The sequence below is a fragment of the Zosterops lateralis genome (genome assembly GCF_965231275.1).
Source record: "Zosterops lateralis genome assembly, chromosome: 5".
NCBI lineage: Eukaryota > Metazoa > Chordata > Aves > Passeriformes > Zosteropidae > Zosterops > Zosterops lateralis.
The window spans coordinates 29,702,547-29,712,343 of NC_139766.1; the positions used below are offsets into that span (position 1 = coordinate 29,702,547).

A 9,797-nucleotide genomic window follows, 5' to 3' on the forward strand; every position below is an offset into this window, starting at 1 on the left:
ATTTATCAATACAAAGTATTTTTATGGGTGTAGTCTTCTCTTAATTGGCTGATCTTTCTGACAGCAGTATCAGTTATGGTTTTTTAAACTGATATGAAGAGCTCTGTCAAGGTTAGTGCAAAGATAACTTTGATTAGCTTCTCAGTGCAACCAAAGAAAAGAGGAAGCAGTTTACCAATAAACTGCCCATGGGAAGCACTCCAATATTTCTTCATTTGGTGGGTGCAATATCATTATATGTTTAATGGAGCTCTAAAATTCATAATACTTAATATGTTGTCTCAAATGGGAAGCTGCTATGATACTAAATGCACTCTCATCATCATGGTGTATACTAGTTGCTCATTATCATGTATAAAAATCTTTACAAATGGGAAAACAGGTGATCTTAAAGCCAATAAGTGAAAATTATATAATGAGGTATATTTTAACATAAATATGTGTTTCTAATGTCTTATTCCCTGTCATGTTGTCACTGATACGGAATGTTTTCTATTCCAGAGTAGCATTTCTCTCATTATTTTATGTAAATATAAATATTTTTTTGGAATCTCCTTTGAGTGCTCTTATGTTTAAGAATCTTACTAAGAAGTTTTATAGTATGAGAAGTTTTAAGTGTATAGTATGATTGATGAAGGAGGATCTGGATTAAATAAGACTGTTTTTATCTCACAAAATTCAGTGAAGTTTCAGTTTCTGGCTTGTTACTTGTCCCAACTGACATGCAGTCAATGGCCTATGCTTAATGGTATAACATGGATACTTACCTGCAAACTAAAAAAAAAATAGCTAACTGCAATCACATTTCCATCAGATGTGCTGAGAACAAATTTCATACCATAAGTGAAAATTTAATTTCAGTAAGCTGTTGAAAGTGGTGTTACCTGGTAAAGTTCTTTGGGCTTTTTTGTGGTGGTGATGGTGGTGGTGTTTTGATTTGGGTTACTACACTAATTCAAGACTTGAAGCTAAATCCATTCCAGTAGCCTGAGGCAGCAGAGATGAGAAGCAAAACTTGGTTTACATGCTGGTATAAATGTTTTTAGAGTAAGTAAGCTTAATTTTAATTGGATGAAAGCAAAGAATACTTTCATGACATTTAATTTTTATGTCTTTTTTTGTTGGTTTTTATCAGGGTGAACAACTGTGTAGGATTCTCCAATTACAAATTTTTTCTTCTCTTCTTGGCTTACTCGCTACTGTATTGTCTTTTCATTGCTGCAACAGATTTGCAGTACTTTATCAAGTTTTGGACAGTAAGTACTCTAATCTACTGTCTTTAATTGTGTTAAGCTACTGCTGTGCAAGAAATCTAAGATTCTAACGGGACCTACAAAAAAGCCAAAGGTAGACATTTTTACAAGGACATGTAGTGATGGGACAAAGAGAAGTGGCTTTAAGCTGAAAGAGGGCAGATATTGACTAGGTATTAGGAAGAAATTCTTTACTGTGAGGGTGGTGAGGCACTGGAACAGGTTGCCCAGAGAAGTTACTGATTCCCCATTTCTGGAAGTGTTCCAGGCCACTTTGGATGGGGTTTTGAGCAACCTAGTGTAGTTGAAGGTGACCCTGTCCATGGCAGGGCATTGGGAACTAGATAATCATTAAGGTCTCTTCCAAGCCAAGGCATTCTGTGATTCCAAGGCATTACATTGTAAACTAGGATCTCCTAATGTCATGGGCAAAAGTATAGCCTATGTATACAATCATAGCCTTCACTTTTCCAAATGACAGTTCTCTAAAAGACATTTCAAAGTTCAGATCTAAATTTCAGATTCTTGCTCTCAGTAGTTAAAATTTCCCAAAAAAGGGCCTGTTTCTTTAACTTAGATGCTGTCACCAACCTATTTGCATGGCTGTCTGTACATAGAAGGTGTATCATCCCTGTATTGATATTTTTGTTGTGTGGCGTATTTGTCTGTGTGCTGAATTTGATTTGGCTGAATAGAGGATTATAAATAATCAAATGAAACAGCTATTTCCCCAATTCTAATGGCTTTTTTTTTTTTTTTTTAATTCTTAGAATGGCCTTCCTGATACTCAAGCCAAGTTCCACATCATGTTTTTATTCTTTGCTGCGGCAATGTTTTCTGTCAGTTTGTCTTCTCTCTTTGGGTATCACTGTTGGCTTGTCAGCAAGAACAAATCTACCTTAGGTAAGTAGATTTAATGCTTCTGTGTTTGACAGCGAAAAAATAAATAATAAATGTATATTATATGCATGGGGGTAATGGAGGAAGTGGTCAATTCTACAGAAGCTCCTTGGATCTTGGTTAGAAGTCTCCCAAGTTCTTCTGCTGCCTGGAAATTTTGACTCTTTCTTGCCCCAAAGGGCAAAGTTGTTAATAGACTTAATATTCTTGCTCTCACTGCTTTCCACCTAGTTTGTTAACAGAAACTGAATAAACTAAAAAAATTAAAATAAAATCAAGATAAATTTCTAATAAATGTTAGAAGGACTACTGCATGCTTGCACACGTAATGCTTGAATGCACATGTGTCTGATCACAAAACTTAATAAATAAAGTGTGGAAGACTTGAGTGCCTGTTCTGCATGCTGCACTGTAATAATGCATGCTGAACTGTAATAATGCAAATTTGCAATATGGTCACTACAGTTTCTAAATCTCTAAATGCTTTCCTGTTGACGTAACCTGATTTACGTCAGGCCAATGAATTGACCTGTTTTTTCCAGTCCTCTTTGGATTTGTTCATGATGATTAATGATGATTTTAGTGTGAAAATAGGTATCTGTATCAATGGAAGAGAGCCTGTTTACTTCAAGATTTCCTCTGGGATTTTTGAGTTTCTTCAATATTCTAACAATTCATTGACTTTGAATAATTTTTTACTGGCATTAATTTCTATCTAGTTATAAGTAGAGAAAGGTTTTATTAAAGCTACTTATTTGAACAGAAATAAATTAGTGTTCTGTTTATAAACTGATCTTATAATTTTAGTGCAAAAATTTTCTTCAGAGATAATCATAATTACACTTCTAATTCAACATTCTGTGGTTTCAAAACAAATGGAAATCCATACTGGTAATATAACATGTTTCCTGCATACTTAAATTACTCCAAAAGATCTTAGTGTCTCTCTCCATTTTACTTTGGGAAATTTCTTGATATGTGAAGCCTTAAAAATGTGGTAATTTAGTAATGAAGCCATGATAGCTTTAAGTGTGACTGTGCTTAAATTATCCTGGGAGTTCTTTTCCTAGCTTAATATGGGCATCTAAAAGGGTGCCCCATTTTCCCTTCCCCCTTCTTTAAAACCCATTGTAATTAATGCACACTGCATGTGGAAGGTCATTTCCAGCAGTTGATAGCTAAGGTTTGACTGCAGAAGGGCAGTCTGAGCATGGCAATGACATGGTTTGTGGGAGATGTACTGTCAGGACATCAGAGCTTGCCTGCTATGTATAGCAAATTAAGGGAATTAAATGGCTATCAGTCACTTGGTGGAAACTGAATGAATTTTCTGCTTCAAGCACTTTGCAACACTTGAAGCTATATTTAGCTCTTCTCCAGAAATTTAGGTTGGATGGCTAGGGGGAATAATCTGGGTCTATGAGCAAAGACGTTTCTTTATGCAGTGGCAAAAACACACTGTATTTTCATACCCCAGTGTGTGAAAAGCTAGTCTTACTACTAAAGTAAGTTAACTTTTTCTTGTTTTCCATTACGTTTTCTGTAATAAACCCTTTGTTTAGGTTTTTCTTTTTTGAACACTGTCTGTGGTATAGTTGCATGCTGAAATCTTCATGTAAACATACATGCCTTCTTAAAAACTGAGTTCCTCACTCTTCTTTGTCTTGATGGGAGAGGAGGGTGAAGGAGGCTTCCACCCTTCCCCAGCCATTGCACTTGCTCCACACACACAGTGCCTGTGTAGCACTGACTTTGGCTTCCAAGAGTGCACTTGGTCTCTTTCTCAGTCATTTGGGCAGTACAGCCTTTCCTGTTGGGTGATGGCACCTGCAGTGCAATTGCCTAAGTACTGGTAGGAGACTTAAACGTGCTAACCTGCTAAGAGGTCTATCTAATTAATTTTTTTCTTTTAAGAGGTATTCAGAGCTCCCATATTTCGTCACAGAACAGATAAGAATGGCTTTAGCCTGGGCTTCAGCAAAAACCTAAGGCAGGTGTTTGGTGATGAGAAGAAATACTGGTTGCTGCCTGTGTTTTCAAGGTATGCTGTTCCTAATGCTTCATTTGTTTAAACTGTTGAATAATCACAGTGAGTTTGGGGGATAGTTAGTTTTTGAAAATAAGATATAGTAATACTTTAACTAAAAAAGTTTTTCTAAGTTGAGAGTTCTTTGTACGTATGACACTAATTCTGAATTTTTCAGTTTAGGGGATGGTTGCTCCTTTCCAACTTGCCTTGTTAATCAGGATCCTGAGCAAGCTTCCACACCTGGTGGACTTAATTCAACATCCAAAAGGTAATCTGCTTTTTGTTGCCCATTTCAAATAGATTTTTTTTTCACTATGTACACATAAACAGAATGATGTATGATATACTTAAAAGTGGTAAGCAAATGAAGACCATCCTTTTAGTAAATCCGGGTCATATTTTAGCAGTTAAGCTGTAAATCAGAAAATCCTCAGATTTATATTTAAATTTATGGAAGTGAGGTGGGGTGGGTTTTTCCCCTGACATGCTTTGTCTCAGTTCAGTGGCATCCCAGGACTTGAATTTTTCACACCTGCCTAACCATCATTATCAGCAGTATTCTTTATGCATAGGTATGAGGTGGTTAGTCAGTCTGCCTCTGATACAAATCCATTGCCTTGTATGGCTTTTGGGGGATGCCTGCTTTTTCTGAAAGCTGTTTCATGTAAGGGAATTGTCCCTAATGGCACTTGGGCCAAAACACAGCAAGCTGAATATTAAGTGTTGTTTCTGCTGATAATAGAACATGTTTTATTAATTCTTATCCTTGATGGACATGACATATTTAAAGTGTGAAAAGTATGCATATTCTCCTTTAAATAAATTCATATTGCATGTTTTTTGAAACATTTATGTAAGTATGATAAGTATAGTGAATATGTGGCTAAGAAATGATAATGGAATCATACTGATAATCTTTTATTCATAAAAGAAATATATGACATTTCAGCTAGCTGTTTACTGACATTTTATCTTACCCCAGCATTCTGTAGCTTATGTTAGGAAAGAGATTTTGGAGTGGTTCTCTCCACTATTTATCATGTCAAGTTTGTTGTAGTGAAGAATATATAGGTATATAGAGTGTATTTGGGGCTGAAGTACATGCATTAATATAAAATAGCAAATTAAAAATCCCTGTACTTATTAGATTGTGTTTGCACTTGTGGCAACTACATGTAATGTATGTAATGATAAAAAAAGTAGTGTTTCATCAGACAAGAAGCACAGTGGGGTAAGGAAAATACTGCGTGTGACAAACTGTTTGTATTGTGTGGTAAGATGATGAAAAATTACTGCAGTTCACTAATGTTCTTTTTATCGGCACTACAGTGAGAACCATCTGTTTCCTGCAAAGCCGTTGCGTGATTCCCAGAGCCACCTACTTACAGATACACCGTCTTGGTCAGAAACTACTGCAAAGGCTGAAAAGGGCAGAGTTGGTAAGGAGTTGACTTAATGCTGCAATATTTGTGTTATGTAAACTAGTTTTGGAGGATATAGTCCAACAATGACCACGGTGATGTGGTTTGTATCCATGAACCAAAATTCATGAAGCTTTTCTTAAATACATGCTTGTAGGAAGTTCTGTGTGTCAGGCTGCAGTGCCTTTCCTAGTTAAACCTCACCAAGGGATATCAGAACACTGATACCAGTAGGTGTTAATTACTTTTTAAGTTAGACCTGAGAGAACCTTTGCCAACAAATTGGCTATAAATGAGTTGACAGCTATTTGCCGCTAGTGAAAAGCTGTGTGATAGATACAGGACAGGACTAGACCTGGTAATAGAGTAATGACATTAAAATCATTGTTAATTCAAGGTTGTATTATTTGCTGAAATAGACATGAGACTTTTTCCTAGGAGAATACTATTTTTTGTCTTTTAAGGTATGAGCAATCCTGCATTAACCATGGAAAATGAAACCTAATTTCCCTTAAAAGAAACATCTGAATATATAAGGAAAGGTATGTTAATATTCTATGTATTTAGTATTTTATTTGATTATTCCTTACTATTTGAAGAATGCACTAAAGAAAATTACTAAAACACATCCTATCTGTTTTCTTCAATTAATTTTTTTACCATGTGTAGTAGCACATGAATTCATAACTTTACACTAAACCTTCTATTTCTTGATGTGTCATGTTTGCAAATTAGTTTGGTCCTTATACTCATTGGGTTTTAGGTAATAGTCCAATATAATATTATTATTATTATTCCCTTTCTTAAGAAAAATACTGAAATTGTGAGTATTCAAGCTGTTCAGCCAATATTTGTAACACTGAATTTGAAAATTAGGCTGGTTCTTAATACTGAATGCAAAGATCATAGCTTTGTCTGCTAAAACAGGTAAAAGTCTATCAAATGATGAAGCAAAAAAGATACAGTCTAATATATAAGCTATTATTATATTAATATAAATAAGTTTCTTGCTCTGAGTCAGGAACTGAGCTCCATCCTATTTAATAGTAAAAACATACTGCCTACTGAAGACAAAAGGTGTCCGTATGACTTCCTGAGCATTTAATCATCTGTTGTCAAAAACAGCTGAGATTTTCTTGAGTTCTTGCATTAATATCTTGCAACACAGACTTCCCAGAAAGCAAAATTGAGAAGCAGCTAGTAAATTCTGTTAGGTACATAACAGAAGATGTCCTTTACCCTGGGTTGTGGAGAATGAACACAATCATCACATTCATTCTATTACTTGAATATAGCTAACTCCACCAAAACTTATGGAATTAGATTATTAATTAAAAATTAAATTATTTAATTAATAATTAATTATAGTTAATAATTATTAATTATTAATAATAATTAATTATAATAAATATAATTTAAAAACTGAAAAAATACTTGACTTCAACCCTAAGAATTTCTGCATACCAAATGATTGGTACAGAGGAGTTGTTCCAGCAAGGTAATTTCTTCTCAGCTGTTGGAAGCACCTTTCAGTCATCCTGATAATGTGTCTAAAGTGAATGTCCTTCATTTATGTGGGATATGACTCTTGGACGTGTTGTCATGACTGTGAGGTTGCTCGTGGTCCTTCATGGAAGAAATGAAAGGCATGGAAAGTCATCAGGGAACTGCAGTGATTCTTACTAGACCCATTAAGGAATGGTATTGCACTGTCAAGGCAGATTACTAAACTAGTAGGTGTGCACATACCAACAGATGGGCCCATAGCTTGTACCAAAAAGTTCTCGAAAGTTCAGTTTGGTTCATAAGAGAAATTTAAAAACCTCTTGGCCCTTGCATTCTGGTTTTGTGTTCAGTCATGAAGACACAGTTCCAGATATAGGTACATCTGATGATGATGTGAAGTGTTAGAGGTGTTGAAAATGTGGGTGTCAGAAGAGCAGAGTTAAAGAGATGAGTGAAGGAAACTCAGATGGTGACTGCAATTTTCACTGCTCTGTGTATGATATTTTAATGGAATATAAACCTCTCATTTCTAACCATTTGTTCAAAATGTAAAACGTTGCATTTCTGCTCTCTTTAATCTGTAAGTTCTTTCAACAAAACAACAACTTCTGGAAAAGACTAAATTACTTACCTTCAGTTAATTTAATGTCTTACATGTCATCACTAATCAAGAGTAAAATATTGGAGACAGACTTTAAAGGAATAGATTCTTGGATTGTTACAAAAATACCATTAATTGCAACTAGTTTTCTCAGCTTGCAGTTCTACTTTCCAAAGTCCTAACACTTCATTTACTTAAGTAATAGCTTTTAAACTTTAATCTTTATTTGAAGAGTGTGTACATTTTATTGGAACTTTGTCATTCAGATTACTCTGAATATCGAACACAGTCTATGACTCTTCTAAAGATATTAGAAGTGGGCAGGTTTTCCATCAGTTTAGCTTGATAAATGTCTTGTACTCTTTCTTAATTATTTTCTTCTTTTAGTCCCATCTGAGAAAGAGTTGTGTTTGCAGTCTGATTATTTCACTCTGTGGGGTTTGAGGGCTTTGTTTTGGTGGTGTTATTTCTTTTTGGAAGCATCCATTTTAAAATGTGGCTTCTTAAAGAGAGACTACTTTTAGAGGAGGTTATGTTCCAAAGAGTAAGTCTGAAGTCACGTAAAGGGGCTCCTGGAAGTTGGTTTTGCCTTGCTTGGATTCATGCACTTTCAGAAGGGTAGTAAGGACTGGTAATTCTTTGGCATGAGCATAAGCACCAGATTGGTTGTACCCTTAGCTCTGAGATATTTATGTGTGGCAGTTAAAACTTTCTGGAGAAGTAACAAAAAAGATAGTTACTGTCTACATTTATGTGACAGACACTTACTGGAATAAGAGCCCTTATATAAAAACTTCTTTTAGCTACTTTGCATTTAAGTTTGTTACATTATTGTCAATATCTAAGCTATATTTTTTCCTAGAGATTGAATAGAATACTTTTAGTAAAACTGCTGAAGTCACCACAACAAAAAAACAAACCAAGTAATTCCATCTTAGATATGAAAAATACAGCCCGCAGCCCCTGCCAATGTGTTAGAATTATAATTTCTGTCCCACTGAAGGATCTGTTCAATATCCTGTATCCCATAATCCTTCATATTTCAGCAGAGGACTAATTACCAAAAGTGCCGGATGTAGTTTACACTAATGTAACAGAGAATTGTTTTTTCATTATGTTGGTATCTGGAAGTACTGTAAAAATAGCTTGTGTCATCTGATAAACTGGTGGCCTGCTTGCTGTGTAGTTAGTACTTATCACTGTCATCCTGAAGTAGATTAATAACATATCTGTGAACAGTCTTATTGGGTTCCTCTTCAGGGTGGGATTTTTCTTCTGCTGTTAGTCACTTTCCCCTTCAAGTTGATGAGACTTGTTACAATAACATAATTTTTACATATTCTTTGATTCCAATAATGTGTTTTGTGATTAATATTCTGTTCCAGTTTAAGATCAAGCTGTTGTTGGAAGCAAGATGCATTCTTCCAAATATCAGCCCTGTTGGCCAGCTGCTCCTGTCTGCTCCTCTATGGATGTGCTCAGAAAACAAACTGACAGATGATTAGCTGTCTCCATGTCACTGCTTGAAACACGAAACTAAACATACTACTTCTGAACCATATAAAGGATGCTTCAACTTTAAAATTACTGGGTTTGAATGGTGAAGGATGATTGAGTACTAGAAAGTGGAAAAAAGAACTGTCTGCGTTTACAATTGTAAAAATTCAATGGCTGGTTTTACTTTGATATTCAGCATAAGAAAAATGTGACCTCCTTACTATCAGTTCACATTCTTGGCTTGGTTTTGAAAGTTTATCTTTTAATTCAAATTGTTTTAAGTAGTTGACTTTAAAATCAAATTTTTGCACTACTGGCTTTATGAACTGGGAGAACAGCCAGTGTTGATTAGGAATAGTTTAGTGGCTTGGTGGACTGTATTTTCTCTTGAGCCCCTGATAAGCAATTTTTGAAGATAAGAAGACCTAAGTGAAGTTTCTGACTATTTTTGGAACTTTTTTTGGAAAACATTATTGTAAAAGCTCTGTTTCCCTCAGGTCTGCCCTACCAATAGTTTGAAAAGTTGTTGGGGGGGGGGGGGGGTGGAAATCCTTTGGCTAATTGAATGCTACAGTAGGCCACTGCTCAGT

General features: G+C 35.3%; 1 protein-coding gene across 1 annotated transcript in view; it reads left to right on the forward strand.

The window, feature by feature from the left end:
• The window catches only part of ZDHHC2 (zDHHC palmitoyltransferase 2), a gene marked incomplete at its 5' end in the record, with an annotated part of 32,894 nt that extends 23,672 nt beyond the window's left edge, over positions 1–9,222 (forward strand). The window contains 7 exons of the mRNA XM_083862371.1: positions 1,136–1,256; positions 2,024–2,156; positions 4,068–4,194; positions 4,358–4,450; positions 5,512–5,621; positions 6,068–6,145; positions 9,096–9,222. Coding sequence (XP_083718497.1) covers positions 1,136–1,256; positions 2,024–2,156; positions 4,068–4,194; positions 4,358–4,450; positions 5,512–5,621; positions 6,068–6,108 — 625 coding nt within the window. The 3' untranslated portion in view covers positions 6,109–6,145; positions 9,096–9,222. The remainder of the gene's footprint in view (positions 1–1,135; positions 1,257–2,023; positions 2,157–4,067; positions 4,195–4,357; positions 4,451–5,511; positions 5,622–6,067; positions 6,146–9,095) is intronic.
• Positions 9,223–9,797: the final 575 nt, after the last annotated feature.